Here is a 17,413-nt window from a genome sequence, read left to right as displayed (position 1 = left end):
ATAGTAAAACCCAACAATAAAAATAATTTGAAATTAAGAGCCAATAAATAATAGACAATAATTAATAACAAGAAAAAGCACATTAAAATAAATTACACAACTTAAACAGTAAAAATGATAAAATGCTATAATAATAATAATAGTAATAATCAATTTAAAATAAAAGAACCAATAAAATAATTAGTAAAATGACTAATTTAAAATACAAGGAAATGAGGGATGTCACATTTGGTCTCCCACGGGGACGCTGCACTTCCTCCATCGACGTCATTGCTCATCACCCCATCCAAAACACTTGCTTGGTTGATGTTCTCTATCGACAACCAAGGTAAAAAAAACTTTTTTTTCTCTATTTTTCCTAAAGATTTTTATTACATAGATTTCAGTTTGTTGCGATTGTTGTTTGGAAGCTTTGTTTAATCTAGATTAGGGTTTTGATTTAGGAATGAATTTAGTGTTTCGATTTTTGTTTTTAGGGATGATTTTAGTATGTTTTTAATGGTTTTCGAGATTCTATTTTTAATCAATTTTATGTTATTATCTAGACAACTTGGGAAAAAAAATCTATTTTTAATGAATTGGTTTTTTTTTTTAAAAAAAAAAAACCAGAGTAAAATATTTTATTACTCAAGAACTAAAATTGAGATACATAGTTTATCCCTTTGAATCAAATCATGAATTGATTCCAGATATTCTTCAGCCCAACAACGCATCCCAGTAAAATTTAAAGCCATTCTAGCAAGCTTATGAGCTACACCATTCCCTTCACTATATGTAAACTAAAAAGACCAATCCATTCTATGTTTAAAGACTTGTTTTAGATCTTCTATAATTTGTCCATGCCAAGTATAATTTTCTTCTGTTTTCTGTATTGCCTTTATGACCAGATAAACATCTCCTTCAAACTGCACTTGTTGAAATCCCATCTCCGTACACAGTTCCACTGCTCTCCACATTGCATTACATTCTGCTATTTCAAGTTTATATAAAGCACTCCTCTGTTCATGCAGTGCAGCCAATACTTCTCCTCTCCAATCTTTTAGAATTACCCCAATGCCCATCAACTAATTTTAGCATCTATTGTTGCATCAAAATTTGCATTTAAATAATCCTTTTCTGGGCTTTTCCAATTTTGAAGCTCTCTTCTTGTCATTATTTCTCTATTATTCCCTTCTTTTACTTACTGAGCTTGCTGAAATTCCTCCAACCAATCCTTTGCTGTTTGCATCACCCTTTTAGGACCAGTAAACTGTTCTTCAAATATAAACTTGTTCCTCCAAATATTTCTCATAATTACTACTATTTCTTCCAATCATTCCTTCTATAAATTACTGTAGAATTTCTTCCACAACTTTATAAAATCATCCCCATTACAGTGGTACAAACAATGGGACTATGAGTAAGCATGTGATTTCATGATTTCATATGCTTCATCTTGATAATGAGGCGACATATATTTCTGAATTGTTTAGTAACATTTTGTCCAACAATATTTTGCTAAAGGATGAACACTTTAATTGATGAGATTTTCTTTTTGAGCATACTGTTGCAAAGTGGTAAGGGTGGTATTAACAGTCCCCTATAGGTAGTGCAAATCTTATAGATAGTGTAAATCATATTGATGTCCAAGCGACACAACTCCAACGAGAAACAAGGGCACCTATGAAAAAAATCCTAGTGGGATGTGTCATTTACTATAGAGAAAGATACTTTCCTTGTTTCAGTTTGGCTCAACATTAGTATAGACTCTATGTGGGGGACTGACAAACCTCCACACGATCCGGGTATAGTGCAAGCTTTTAATTGTTTTTTGAAGGTCAAAACTTTTAATTGTCTATTTTCGATAAAGGTGGGTGATCTTCTTCCCAAGCTTTTATCTTTAAATATGGTAGATATCTGGTTGTTCCAAGGGTCTCAAACTACGATTTCTACATATAATCTTCTCTCACATGCATAAATTTATGTTGAGCATATATGTCAAATAGATGCATCTCTAGCTGCTTATTGTAGGTCGGGACACTTCAGAAGTTTTTGAACCATCTTACACTAGATAAGCAAAGCTTTCCCATGCATGGTTTGGAGCAACTGCTATAGATTTGCATTTTTCTCCTTCAAGTTTGTTGAAGAGGGGACTGCAAATTATTCCTATTCCTCCATTTTTTTTTATTTTTTTTTGGTCTATTGGTTTATAGGCCAACTTGCAATCAAATGATCACGTTCTTCAAATTCATCTCTCTCTCTCTCTCTCTCTCTCTCTCTCTCTCTCTCTCTCTCTCTCTCTCTCTCTCTCTCTCTCTCTCTCTCTCTCTCTCTCTCTCTCTCTCTCTCTCTCTCTCTCTCTCTCTCTCTCTCTCTCTCTCTCTCTCTCTCTGTGGGGGGGTGTTATGTTGGTATCACAACCCCAGATGGTGTATTGGATCACGAAGAAGCCACTAAAAGGAATGTGGGCAAACAGGTCCTAGGTTATTTTCATTAGACTCCTATTAGATGTATATCAATCACGTGCTTATTATTAAGCACTTATTTATTTAGTTCTTTCTTATTTAAGTATGCACGTGTAATATCTTTTTATTTTTTGCTTATGTTTTTTAATAGCTTTTGTTATAATGTATATAAACAAAGTAGTGTAAAGTAGTTACTTTACTTTTTGGAAGAAATTAGAATCATTTTTTTAAGAAAATGGACAGGTTTAGCTCCAAGAAAACATGTATATTTAAGAATGTCAAGGGCATATTTTCTTTGGCAAACAGAAATTCCTTTAGCTAAGCAAGCAACTTCAAAGCCTAAAAAAAATTTAGAGGCTCCAAATCCTTGAGTTTAAATTGACGGTTGAGACATTTTTTCAAAATAGAAACTGCATGAGTATCATTACTGGTAATGACAATATCATCAACATAGACAAGGAGAGCAATGAAAGAAGAATGCTTTGATCAAGGTAATGGCCCTTGTATCTTTCAATTAGAGAAGGATATTTGTTCTTTATCTTAAGATAATTTGTCTGTTAGTTCTTACTTTACACAGATTAAAGGGCTTTGGGATTAATTACAAAATTAACCCTAAGTTGATACAATGTAAAGTTCAGAGACTCTGGTTTTAATGGAACAACACTTGAAACTAAATAATTCTAAGGATGAATTATTATCTAATCATGTTGCTTATCGATGTTTGATTCGTCGTCTATTATACTTGTGTTTAACTTGACCATATCTCAATTTTTCAGTTCATACCTTAAGTCAGTTCATGGCACATCCTCATGTTCCTCATCTGCATGCCGCCCATCGTATTCTACGATATATTAAATCTACACATAGCCAAGGCTTATTTTTCTATCAGATTCTCCATTTCATCTCAAAGCCTTTGCTGATTCAGACTAGGTAACTTGTTCTAAAGCGAAGAAATCCATCACTGATTTTTGTGTATTTCTTGGTACGTCTTTGTTGTCTTGTTAATCTAAGAAGCAATCCATTGTCTCAAGATCTTCAGCAGAGGCTAAGGATCAGGCTATATCCTCTACAGTTTGTGAACTTACTTGGCTTCGTTCATTGCTTGGTGACTTTTCCATTTCTCACCCACAACCTACTTTACTTTTTTTGTGATAATCAAGTTGCACTTCATAATGCAGCAAACATTATTTTCCACGAGCGCACGAAGCACATAAAAATTGACTGTCATCTTATTCATGAGAAACTTCGAGCTGGATTAATTCAAACATTACATGTTGCTTCTACTTCTCAATTGGCTGACATTCTCACCAAGCCACTTGGTCTTCATTACTTTTTTGCTTTGTTACATAAGATCGGAATCTTAAACATTTATTCTCCATCTTGAGGGGGAGTATTAGATGTAGATCAATCACATGCTTATTATTAAGCACTTAGTTATTTAGTTCTTTCTTATTTAAGTATGCACGTGTAATATCTTTTTGTTTTTTCCTTCTATTTTTCAATAGCTTCTGTTATAATGTATATAAACAAAGCAGTGTAAAGTTACTATACTTTTTGGAGGAAATTAGAATCATTTTTCTTCTTCCAACCCGAGTCTCAGAAAACATTTGGTTACCAAATACCAAAACTATCCCATCTTAACTCATCTCATTTAATCATTACAACTTTTCAAAATTTCCATACAAAATATAATAAATAATTCAACTTTTTCAAATTTCAAAATAAAATTAAAATTAAAAAATTATATTATAACAATATTTTATTAAACTTTCAACAAAACATCTCATCTCATTTTATCTAAACTATGTAGTGAAACTAGAATTCCAACCTCATCACTTGGATTCATTATGCTTGGATAGAAAGATGGAAAGAGGTTCTCCAATATGATCGCAGCTTGCCTACACCAGCCAGAATGCGTCATGCCGGCTTCTTTCTTCATTGCAATTTTGTGTGTACCGATTAAGGAGGTGATGAACACAAACATGTTCCTTTCTCTTCATAATTTACCGGTGATTCAGTTACTGAACTGTGATAAAGCATGTTCAAATTGGATCCACGCAAAGATCTATTCCTATATTATGGAACAGTATCTTTATTCCTTTGAGAGTTGTAGCGTCTGGTACAATAGATTCCTTTCGAAAATTGGTTGGAAAAAAAAAAAGGAAAGAAAATAATTTTAAGTCCAACAATTACCGACGATATCCTGTAATTCCTTGATCTTAGTGGGCCTGGGGTCTGCTGTCGAAAATTCACGTAATTTACTAATTTAGACCCCAAATAAAACTGGCATTGACATTATAAAAGCCAAACACAAATGGGTGAACCCATCTGTTTCATTAAAACCTCTGCTTATTCTGGTTTCTTAACCACACAACACTTCTTCATGATAAGCTAATGCTTACAAGTAAAAATGCAGAGAGGTGGAGAAAAAGTTCAGTAGAGACGAGTGCAGATTGCCATGCCATCACCTACGGAAGCATGTGACAATTGGACACGAGGATCAGCTGCCACTAATTTGTTAAACTCAATTGTCGGCTCCTTCCACTGTTTCAAGTTCTCTGGAACCAACTCATCAGACAGTATAACTGTTCCTGACCAAAGTGTGTTATCGTATACAACCACCCCACCCACTTTCAGTAGTTTCATCATTCTCTCATGGTAGTTCCAATAATTACCCTTGTCTGCATCAACAAAAGCAAAGTCGAAACTCCCTTCATTCTCGGTCTGGAATACCAAATCCCCCCAAAAAAGGGGAAAATATGTTAGTGAAGAACTTACTGTGGGAAGTAAACCAACAAGCACGAAAGAAGATTCAAAATGAAAAAAGATCTCATCCCCAAGTATGGATCTGAAGAACCATGTCTTGGCGAGGTTCCATGTTCAAAAATGCAAGAAAGAAGAAGATGAAGAAAGAAGCTCATGCTCACATTTTGTAATAGTTGATCAAGAGCTGGTAAAGCCTCGGACTCGATGAAATCAATTTTATCTGCAACACCAGCTTTCTTTATAATTGGCAATCCAATTTCAAATGTCTCCCGATTTACATCTATGGCTATGATCTGTAGTAGCACTGCAAATTGTAAGTACCTTGATAGTTTAGTACAAGATACTGGAAATGATCAAATCAAACCTTGCCATCCTCTGGAATTGTAAGAGCAGTCAGGAGAAGAGAGTATCCTGTGTAAACGCCAACTTCAATAGTCTTCTTGGCATTTACCAGCTTTAACAGCATGGCCATCAACTGACCTGAATCTGGTGAAGTAGCCAACTTGGCACTAGAAATGGCAATCCAATAATCTTTAAGGATTATGAGAGATGAAGAAAAATACTTGAAAGTCTTCACTGATGATGATTTGATGCTTTAAACAAGTATGACTGTTGGATCGGATGAATATGTGAGTATTGGACAAATTTCCCCTCATTTTCTTCTTGTTTTTTGCCATAATATACTCATTTTGGGACAAGTTGGACAATGAATTCCTATTCTTACACCGATCAATGAGACTGATCACACCTGATCAGTGAAGAATTCAAGCACAAGTATCACTGAACTGGCGAGCACATTTATTTTGCCTTTTCAAATTTTACTCAAAACTACAAAAAACTCAATAGTTTGCACCCCAAACTACCACAATTTATCAATTTGTATCCCTTGATCCATCTGACAAGTCAAGACTTGATTAGCACCAAATTAGATAGAAATTAAGAAGAATGATTACCGAGGGTGGCCAGCAGTGACATGCCTTAGCTCCTTGAGAGGTTCTGGTTCACGTGGGTACACACTCGTCTCCAAGATATACTGTGATATCATTAAGGAATGAGATGATAAATTTAAACAGCAAAGGCAGCTAGAAGAAGATTATATGAGGAGAATGGTAGGTACCCGGTACAAATCTTCACTCTGCAATAAGCCCTTTGAAAGTAATGTTTTCGTATATTGCTCCATTCCTTCAATATTAGAGGACTCTAAAATTTAAAAAAAAAAAAAAAAAAAAAAAAAAAAAAAAAAAAAAAAAAAAAAAAAAAAAATTGGTGGCAAAGTTGGGAATAAGAACTAATTGCCCACCCCCCCCCCCCCCCCCAACACAACACCCAAAAAAAAAAAAGACTTATTTTCCTTCCATTATTCTCCATATCCAAACAATATATAAGATAATGCTAACTTATAATAAATTTCTACTCTTTCCCCTTCTCCTCTATATTTTCTCCCTGAGAAAATCCCAGACTACAAATGACATGAGGGATAGGAGTTGATTCTCCTGAAAAAAGGGATAAATCAACTCCTTCACCCACGTTAATCAGCACTATTGTTTGAGAACATCATGACAGCAATCCGAAGTACTTAGTTCAATTATTAAAGGTAGGGCTGATAATGTTTAATACAATTCACAAATTAGACATTACTCCGACATGAAACCAAAATGAAGCAAAACAGTTTGGATTTTAGATTATTGGATTCGAGTCAGATTATGCTAATTTGATTGGCTACAATTAATAAATTGGTCAATTGTAGGTTGATATGCGAAACTCACAATTAACCTGATAACTTATATACACTAAAATTATGTTTTTACCAATCTAAGCTTAAAACTTGAAAACCCTTGTACTGTTATGTGTTCGTTTGTTTAGACAAATAGAATCAGATTTTAATATTATTTAATCAAGATGCATGGTAAAATGAAAAGTAAGATTATATTTATTAATTATTTTTTATTTTTCCAATAATCTTGATATAACTGCACATGATTGGCAACAGTTTATGCTTATAAGACAAGATATGCTCAATAGAATCAAAACAACAATTTGGGTTAATTTAAAGAAATGATAGTTGTAGTCGTAAGTGCGCAAGCATTGCACAATCATTTTGAAAAAAGTGAGTAAATAAAAGACCCACATGAAAAAATTAATTTTTATTAGTCGTTTTCACTTTTTTTTCAAAGCGACTGCATGACGCTTGCGCACTCCACGACTGCATGTAGCATTATTCATTGATTTAACCCATTTACATTACACAAGTTAAAACAATTCAATTTAAAATGGATCGTTTCTAATCAATCCAACATCACCAATTTATCAAACAAGTTTTATTAGTGACATGAAACAATCAATAAAACTACAGGGATCAGATTAATTAAGGTTGAACCATAACCCCTAACCTTGCACATGTCCAAATCTTTGGTATAACTCATTCACTTTCAAAGTTATCATCTAGTCCACAACTATCTCATGCATTATTTAGTCCAATGTTCATATTCCAACCTAAGGCTAGCTATGCATATGGCAACCCTTGTGAATTCTTCTTTCAATATATTCAAAGTGCAAAACCTCAAGGACTCTTACTGATGATTTTCTCGATCTAAGTCATTATCGTTTTGCATTTCTGACGAATGTATCACTTTTCACTCGGCAAAACCTAATTATACCCACGAAAAAAGAAAAAGAAAAAGCATAGCTGGCCATTTTAGAGAGCAAACCATTGACATGGGGAGAGACTGGATTAGCCATATCAAACATGTAATATACAAATGCTCAAGAAAATCATAACAGCCATCCAACAAGTAGAAAATATAAAATAAATAAACAAATTGGGGGAGATTGATAAAAATAAAAGTTCCCAGATGAAGTGAATGCATGCTTGCCGAGATTATACATAGAGATTAACAAAGTTCGAACCCGGCCGCCTGATGACAGCAGATCTATCCGTGAAAAGGCCGGAGAGAGAGAGTACCGATATATTGTGGCGGAAGGAAATGGTTTAAAGTTAGGACGCTGAAATCGAGTAGGGGTTCTTCCTGGGGTACAGTAGACACCTTCGGCTTCGGAACGGACAAGACGGATCCGTCTGTGGTGGGGAATAATTTTTTTGCTTTAAGGAGTGATATATTCAATGTATATCTCTATATAATACAAACCTCGGGATTGCCTTGGTCTCTCCTCTCTGGTTATTCCAACTTATTCCGCTAAGTTGGAATATCCAACTTTTTTTTGTTTTGGATTGTCTCCAGCATATTCCGCCCGCCACCTTTCCTTGCTGTACGATTTTATTTTCTTGTACGGCTGCTTATGTTTAGTAAGTGGGATTAAAATTTTAAATTTAAGATAAAATATTAAAATATTATATTTTAATATTATTATTTTTTTAAAATTTAAAAAAATTAAAAAAAAATAAATTATTTATTATATTTTTTATAAGAATTTAAAAAAATTATCATGATAAAATAAGAATTTTGAGTTTGATATAAAAATTTTTTGTTACTAAATCGAACCGACTCTATAATGTAAATTCTATATATAATGAGAATCAGCCCACGGTATGGGTATATTGAACCATACCTAAAAACCACCCTTCTTCTCACCTCTTTCACTCACCAAACCTTCTTTTAAACTTTCTTATGTTTTTAAAAGAGTAGGATGTACTAAAAATAAATAGGACAGAGGATACATATCGCATTAGCTAGATGATCTAGGAAGTGAAATGATTCAAAGCACAATTAATTCAAATGCATTATAGCCAAACAAAATCCAAATAAAATAAAATTTGTTTGTTAAATAGTTGTTTAATGGTAGTGTCTTTTATAATTTTTGTAACGCCATAGTTATTGGACATATCTTTCATTTTCCGTGAGAGTACTGATCAAGAATGTAGGTTAGCCATATATAGCTATTTGAATTGCTAGCAAGGAGCGTTTGCAGATGCCTTAATTTTAAACAGCAAAGGCAGCTAGAAGAAAATTAGTTGAGGAGAATGGTGTGGGTGACAGGCTTGAAAAATAATCAGTTTTAAGCTGGGGATTATTTAAGCTGGGAATTAATATGGGGCCTACAACTACCCTTCTTCTCACCTCTATCACTAACCAAACCTTCTTTTCAATTTTCTTTATCCTTATTTCGTTTAGTGTTTGCAGATTCCTTGCTTGCCATCGAAAAGAGGGAGATATGGCAGGTGGAACCTGATGATGATGACAGAAACATCACGACAAGCTAGCTGAGGCTGGGATGCAATCAAAGTTAATCCGGTGGAAGCCATGCCAGCGTGAACTAGGTAACCACGTCCCTGACTCGATCAGTAGCATGGATGTCGGCTACTGCGGGTGGGTAGAGTTGGTTTTAGAGCCGGATTTTTACATTTTTGCTTATCTCTATGTGCGAATATGTGTGCATGACTAAAGAGTTATTTAAAAGCCTTAATTAAGTAAAAATAATAATTAATGAACTCATTTAAAGTTGATTAAATTAATAAAGAAACCTAATAATGTTTCCCAAATCCATCACAACGCAAAAGCGAAGACAAAAATTAAGAGAACAAAAAATAAATTTCTTTATTAATTTTGAGATTGAATGTTTTAAAGCCTATATATAGACAAAGAATAGCCATATTAGCCACTAGTGATTTGTTGCCTTCACTCTAATTGTTAACTGAATGGCTGCCTAGATGTAACTATAAAGTATGGTCAAAATAAGCTAGTGAAAGACTTGAAAGGAAAAGTGTAAAACGAAATGTATATACTTGGATAAGCACCAAAGAAAAAGAATAAATATGTTCTAAAAAGAAACCAAGAAATCTTTTCATTCAGATGTGAAAAAAAAAAAAAATCATTAGAATTTGAAATTTTATTAATTACAAAAAAATAGGTACAAGTATGGGAAAATTGTTGAAAAAACATTAAAAACTTAAAAAAGCTCGAAAAATAAATTATACTAAAAACATAGAAAGGGCACAAAAATACTCGTTAACAAATAAAAATATTTCAAAATGAGATTAATATGTTAAAAATATGCCTTGTGGGGACAAATAATCTTATTTGTGAGCACCTTAAAAAAAACCTAGGTACATGATGAGTTTTAAAAAGAAAACAATTGGCGGCCATGCATGGTGCCCAAAATATCTAAGGGTTTCTACTCCTGATTCCTATACATGATTGAAAGATTAATAAGATTTTAACAATCATTATTGAAAACGTCTTTTCTAATAATATTGTTGTTGATTATATAAGGAGGAGGATAAAGGACAATGATTATACCATATTGGGTGGCGAGTTTCTTCACATGCAATGTGGCCAATCGGATGGGAATTGGAAATGGCAAGACAGAATAACTAATGGGGTAATGGGGGGGCCCATCGGGTTTAGTAAAGGGGCTTGCAGGGTAGTAAAAATGCTCGGGGTCCAAGCTGGGTCACTCACAGTTCGGAAAATTAAGTTGCACTTTGAGATAAATCAGTGCAGTCATAAGGAAGTAAGGAAGTTTAAAGTTAATGATGAATTCCTCACGTCTACAAGCGAAAGGACTTAGCGGGATAACTGGAGGATCTAATATTGGCCCAACAATTTGCACTTTGAGATAAATCAGCGCAATCGTAAGGAAGTAAGGAAGTTTAAAGATAATGATGAATTCCCCATGCCTACGAGCGAAGGGAATTAGTGGGATAACTAGAGGGTCTAATATTGACCCAGCCCAAACCACAGGCAAAAGGCCCACAATGACCCAATACACTCTTGGTTACTAGGGTTGATAAGCCATGATATGGTGATTGGATCACTCCAATTATCTAGGGATAAACTGATAAACTTCACAGGTAAATACCGCATAAAGGTAATGTAAGCACAATATTGATCCAATGCATCCCTACACCTATATATATTGGCAACATGTAACTCTAAAACCACTTCCGATCATATACTTGAGTCATTATACGTTATACTTTACTAACTTAATCATCAGAGTGGTCGCAGGCATCCAGTGCCATTCACCTTGGACTTGCAGGTTGATGATCACGACGGTGGTAGGACACGTCCTACCCCCTTACTTTGCTAACCACAAACCAGGGTTCTACCGCTTAAAGGACGACCAAGGCAAAGAACTACAACACCCCTGGAATGCAGAACACTTGAAGAAATTTTTCCCATGATAACGTTTTACTCTCTACTCTTGGATCATTGTATTTTCTATTCCTACAATTTTTTATATTTATGGATCATTTGTTGGAACTCCGTTATTATTTTCTCCTATGATGAATAAAGTGCAAATTCCAGCCGCATGTTGTTCTAAGAAAGAGCACAGTACTCAATAAACCATGCCATCCTTAAGCACCAATGAGGAGTCTAAAAAACTCGCAGTGCCAAGTAAAAAGGGGTGCGGAGGTCAATAGACCATGCCACCTTCAAATACCAATGACGAGCCCAAAAAACTCACGGTGCCAAGTGCAAAGGGGCACGGAGGTCAATAGACCACGCCAACCTTAAACACCAATAATGAGCCCAAAAGACTCGTGGTGCCGAGTATAAAAGGGGTGTGGAGGTCAACAGACCACGCCAATCTTAAACACTAATGATGAGCCCAAAAGACTTGTTGTGCCAAGTAAAAAGGGGCATGGAGTTAAAAAGACCATGCTACCCTTAAACACCAATGAAGAGCCCAAAAGACTCGCAGTGCCAAGTAAAAAAGGGCGTGGAGAGCAATAGACCACCCCGTCCTTAAACACCAATGACGAGTTTTAAAGACTCGTGGTGCTAAGTAAAAAAGGGTGTGGAGATCAATAGATCACACCACCCTTAAACACCAATGACAAGTTTTAAAGACTCGTGGAGCCAAGTAAAAGGGGGAGCGGAGGTCAATAGATAGCACCAACCTTAAACACAAATGCCGAACTTTAAATACTTGCGGTGCCAAGTAAAAACGGGTGTGAAGGTCAACAGACCACGCCACTCTTAAACACCAATGATGAGTCCAAAAGACTCGAGGTGCCAAGTAAAAAGGGGCACAGATGTCAATAGGCCATGACATCCTTAAACACCAATGATGAGCCCAAAAGACTCGCGGTGCCAAGAAAAAATGGGCGCAGAGGTCAATAGACCACGCCACCCTTAAACACTAATGACGAGCCCTGATTAAGCCCAAAGAATAACTGATAGAGACCTCGGTCTAGTACCTAAACATTATGATCCTTTGGTCTCACCTCAAGTTATGGACCGAATGTTCCTCATCGTCTTGCTTGGTCTCAGCTAGGATATGGCAATGAAGGGCGCCTAGGTTAATGAATGTATGGTGTTTAGTGATAGATTTGATGATGATAATGAGTTCAGGCAATCTAAGTGATGAATTTGTGTGTTTAATGCGACGTAGGACAGCATGATGATGACCCTTGGTGTTGGCAACACTCGGGTGATGTTTAGGGTTGGTATGGTGAAGTGAGGTTAGGGTTTGAATGGTGAATGGATAGGGCTGCGAATTTTGGAAGAGCTGTTTTGGGTAGTCCAGGGTTTTGGTTAGGTCAAAGATGAAATGGATCTTAGGGTTGGTGATGTGTAGGATCAGATCCAAAAATGTAGGAATTGGAGGCTAGGGTTAGGGTTTCCTAAAATGAAGGAAATCCTTATGGAAATTAGGGTTTACGGCTAGGTTTGTTGGAGGCAATAGATCTATGATAGATCTAGGGTTTTATGGTTTTATGGAATAGATCTATGATGGAATATGGATATATGGAGGCTTATGAAGTGTTTGGTAGGTAGGAAAGTGTATGGAAAGTATATGGAATGGATATGAAATTATAGATTTAGGCTATAGCATGTGAGAATTATAGATCTATGGAGGTGGAAATGTATTAGGCGTGATGTATGATCGGGAGATGGGAAGATGGATAAATTTACGTAATCAAGAGAAAATATATGAACAAGAATGGAAAATAAAGATCAACAATGGTAAATTGAATGAATAAACCTCATAAGATTGATAAATTGAATCTACACACATTCATGAATTGTAAGGTGAAGATCCTCTCATTGGGATTCACGAATTGTACCCAAGTAGCCCAAGTGCTCAGGCACCAAAAGATGATCTCCTAGACAAATAATCTCCCTTTAGGGTAAATGCCAAAAGATGTAAATGAAATGAATAAGGGCCCTATTTATAAAGCTTACAAGTTGGAAACCACCAAAAGGACCCTAGTAAAATAAATTAAATAAATAAATAAACTAAAAGTAATAGGATGGGCCATGGTGGCCCGTGGCATGCCACGCCACAGCCCATGGATGGGCCATGGTGGCTCATGGTACTTAGTTAATTGACTTTAATTATCCGCTGCATTCTTTTTGTTGTGCACTTTTTGTATGTACACACACTTGGCACTCATCCTTGGGGTGCGTGACATGTGTTGTCATCATCCCGACGCCTCGATTCTCATGTTTTCGTACGTGGGAGTTGGGGGTGTCACAGCAACTTTGCTGGCAAAGCCTTCATCATCAACATAGCCACGATCAGGAATCTCTAAGTACATTGTGTCTTGGATACCAAATTCTTCTCTGAGGTCCTTCAAATCACGAGCCCTGAGTGCCACCCATACGCTTCGAAGGTTGGGATGTCCAGAATGTGAGAAGATTCCACAGCAATGAGACGAGAAGAAATGTCATGTTTTGCCATTAAAAGACAAGAAGAAAATAGAGTGGGGAAATTACTAAGGGAGCAAGAAGTCACAAGGGAGGAAAAGTAAGGAAGCCAAATAAGAAGCAAAGTTGAAAGAGGAAATGGGAAAAAAGTGGTGTGCAATTTGAATTGGGGATATAAGGAGTCAACAGTAGACATTATTATGACATGACAACGTGATGCCACGAAAAGGGAATGGGTGTATGTTACCCACTAAATGTCACCACATCCTTGGCCATGGGAATCCCTCTTCTTAATTCTTGGAAATGGGAAACAGCATAACTAATGGGAATTGGAAACGACAAGATAGAATAACTAGTGGGCTACTGGGGTGGCCCATCAGATTCAGTAATGGGGCTAGCGGGGTAACAAAAAGGCCCATGGTCCCGTCTGAGTCACTCACAGCCCGAAAAATTAATTTGCACTTTGAGATAAATCAGCACAATTGTAAGGAAGTAAGGAAGTTTAAAGCTAATGATGAATTGCCCATGCCTACAAGCGAAAGGGAATTAGCGGGGTAACTGGAGGGTCTAATATTGGCCCAACCTAAACCACAGGCTAAAGGCCCACAATGACCCAATACTCTCCTGGTTACTAGGGTTAATAAACCATGATATGGTGATCGGATCACTCCAATTATCTAGGGATAAACTGATAAACATCACGGGTAAATACCGTGTAAAAGTAATCTAATCACAATATTGATCCAATGCACTATGCCTATATATATGGATAACAGGTACCTCTAAAACTATATCTAATCATATACTTGAATCATTAATGTTATACTCTATTAACTTAGGCATCAGAGTGGTCGCAGGCATCCAGTGCCATTCACTTTTGACTTGATGATTACGACCGATGGTGGGACATGTCCTTTACACTGTGTAGACGTTAACAAAGTTCGAACCCACCTGTGGATCTATTTGTGAAAAGGTTAGAGAGAGAGTACCAATATATTGTGGCGGGAGGAAATGGTGTAAAGTTAGGACACTGAAATTGAGTAGGGGTTCGACCACCAAGCACCCATTTTTTCTTGGGGTATAGTATACACCTTCGGAATGAACAAGACAGATCCATCTGGGTGCGATGGGGACTGGTGATCAACATTGGAATTTTTTTGTTTTTAGGAGTGATATATACAATGTATATATATATATAATACAAATCTTGGGAATTGTTTGTCAGGGTGTGATACGCGTTTATCTTATCCTATTATTCTAAACGGGAAGAGTTTGGCTTTGATCCACTATTAAGAAAGCAAGACAGCATGCCGTTTCCTAGTAATTTTAATGTTTTGGCTGGAAATCGTATGGATTCCATCCCTAAAAACCACCCTTCTTCTCACCTCTATCACTCACCAAACCTTCTTTTAAACTCTCTTATGTTTTTAAAAGAGTAGGATGTACTAAAAATAAATAGGGCAGAGGATACATATCGCATTAGCTGATGATCTAGGAAGTGAAATGATTCAGAGCACAATTATTTCACACTATTACACTACACTTTATCAAATATTGTTTATTTATTTTAATTCAAATGCATTATAGTCAAACAAAATCCAAATAAATTAAAATTTTTTTGTTAAATAGTTGTTTAATGGTAGTGTCTTTTATAATTTTTGTAACTCCATAGTTATTGGACATATCTTTCATTTGGGAAAAGCTACGGGCCGGTTGGCTGTGAAATACATTTTTACAGCAGGCCAATAATCACGTGCTGCGTAGACACTTTATGCATTTCACTAATAGACTCGCATACACCCAATTTGGTCTGCTGACTTCGAATCGACCACAAAGTTACCCATCTCCTCTGTCATTCACTACATCCCAAGCCTCCCCCTTTCTCTCCCAACAATCCCACACCACGAAGCTAAATTTTTTTGAGCCGACGACCAACACATCTCCTCTACTGGTTCTAGCATTGATGGAGGAAGATAAATTGAGATGCCGAATATCTCTTGGAAAGCAACGGTCTAGATGATACAATTGGATTCCCCGAGATTTGTAGTCAATGTTTTGGACGAACAGTTTTAATGAATCCAATAGGTCAAGCACCGTTTGCTTTTTATCAGTGCAGGACAGAAAAAACCCACACCGAAAGCCACGGTGGTTTGGGTGTCGGTCTTTAAGTAGGAAAGGAAATCAGACGGCTAGGTCGTGGCTTCCACACCGTAATGAATCAACACACTCATTTCGGCCTTGTACGTGGGCGGGTAAGTTGAAAATTACCACAAACAATAAGCAGTAGGAGATGATCATCATTGCCATTTCTTATGGAAGGAAGGTTTCTCAACCTCTGAAAAGATTCACATTTTTATGACTCATTCAACTGAAAAAGGCATAGTCAACCAAAGGGTAATCTGGTGTGAACTAGAAGGCGAGGAAGGGTAATCTATATTGTTGATTGTTTCTGGTCTTAATTTACTCCATCTTTTTTCAAATATTCACACCAACTCACCAAGTTTTCTTCCGAAGGTCGTCATCGTCGTGGGAGCAGAAAATGTGTTGGTCGTCGACTCAAAAAATTTAGCTTCGTGGTGTGGGATCGTTGGGAGAGAAAGGAGGAGGCTTGGGATGTAGTGAATAACAAAGGAGGTGGGGGTAGCTTCGTGGTCGATTCGGAATCAACAAACCCGATTGGGTATATGCGGGTCTATTAGTGAAATGCATAAAGTACCTACGTGACATGTGATTATTAGCCTGTTGTAAAAATACATTTCACAATGGACCGGCCCGTAGCCTTTCTCCTTTCATTTTCTTGAGAGTACTGATCAAGGATGTAGGTTAGCCATATATAGCTATTTTAATTGCTAGCTAGGAGAATGGCAGGTACCCGGTACAAATCTTGTGGAAGCCATGCCAACGGGAACTACGTAACAACATCGATGACTCGATCGGTAGCATGGGTCGGCAACTGCGGGTGGGTCCATGCAAAAAGATTTCTTGCCTCAAATCGTATCACCAAAAGATATCTGCGCCCCTAGCAACAACAGAACAATGAATTTTTATAAAAAAAAAAAATACTAAAATCCACCGAGGGTTTGTCCCGATAGGTGTTTTATTTTTAGTTAATAATTAAAAAATGGCATGGCAACTACGTAACAACGTCGATGACTCGATCGGTAGCATGGGTCGGCTACTGCGGGTGGGTCCATGCAAAAAGATTTCTTGCCTCAAATTGTATCACCAAAAGAAATCTGCGCCCCTAGCAACAACGAAACAATGAATTTTTATAAAAAATACTAAAATCCACCGAGGGTTTGTCTCGATAGGTGTTTTATTTTTAGTTAATAATTAAAAAAGTATTTTTTAATAATGATGTGAATTTTTTTAAAATATTTAAAAGTATTAAAAAATGTATAAAAAAACCAAAAATAAAAAGGCCAAATAGCCTTCTCAAAAAATAATATTATAACAATATTTCATTTCATATCATCTCAACTCATTATCCAAACTTTTAAAATGAGGCAAATATTAGATTTCACTGGCAGTTCTCTAAGCATTTCTTATCAACATAACTTAGCCAAATGCCAGTTCTCTAAGCAATTC

At 36.3% G+C, this 17,413-nt stretch overlaps 2 protein-coding genes across 9 annotated transcripts in view; both read right to left on the bottom strand.

Annotated features, from left to right (window-relative positions):
• The window catches only part of LOC122308084 (probable caffeoyl-CoA O-methyltransferase At4g26220), a 70,227-nt gene extending 62,036 nt beyond the window's left edge, over positions 1-8,191 (bottom strand). The window contains exon 1 of the mRNA XM_043121251.1: positions 8,095-8,191. The gene's annotated coding sequence lies outside the window, so the exon portion shown is untranslated. The remainder of the gene's footprint in view (positions 1-8,094) is intronic.
• LOC122308083 (probable caffeoyl-CoA O-methyltransferase At4g26220) lies at positions 4,710-8,306 on the bottom strand. Of its 8 annotated transcripts, none has more exons than XM_043121246.1 (6): positions 8,173-8,306; positions 6,328-6,392; positions 6,164-6,243; positions 5,575-5,719; positions 5,372-5,503; positions 4,710-5,168 (listed from the first exon to the last, which is right to left on the bottom strand). In XM_043121246.1, exons 2-6 carry the CDS (start codon positions 6,388-6,390, stop codon positions 4,878-4,880), a joined length of 711 nt encoding a protein of 236 aa, XP_042977180.1. In that variant the 5' UTR covers positions 6,391-6,392; positions 8,173-8,306; the 3' UTR covers positions 4,710-4,877. The 8 variants fall into 8 exon arrangements, with proteins under 8 accessions (XP_042977180.1, XP_042977181.1, XP_042977182.1 ...); XM_043121247.1 differs by having other exon boundaries at positions 6,328-6,410; positions 8,173-8,302; XM_043121248.1 differs by having other exon boundaries at positions 8,118-8,257.
• Between the last annotated feature and the right edge of the window lie 9,107 nt (positions 8,307-17,413).

Source organism: Carya illinoinensis, chromosome 4 (genome assembly GCF_018687715.1).
Source record: "Carya illinoinensis cultivar Pawnee chromosome 4, C.illinoinensisPawnee_v1, whole genome shotgun sequence".
Taxonomy (NCBI): Eukaryota; Viridiplantae; Streptophyta; class Magnoliopsida; order Fagales; family Juglandaceae; genus Carya; species Carya illinoinensis.
This window is presented reverse-complemented; position numbering and strand designations above follow the sequence as displayed.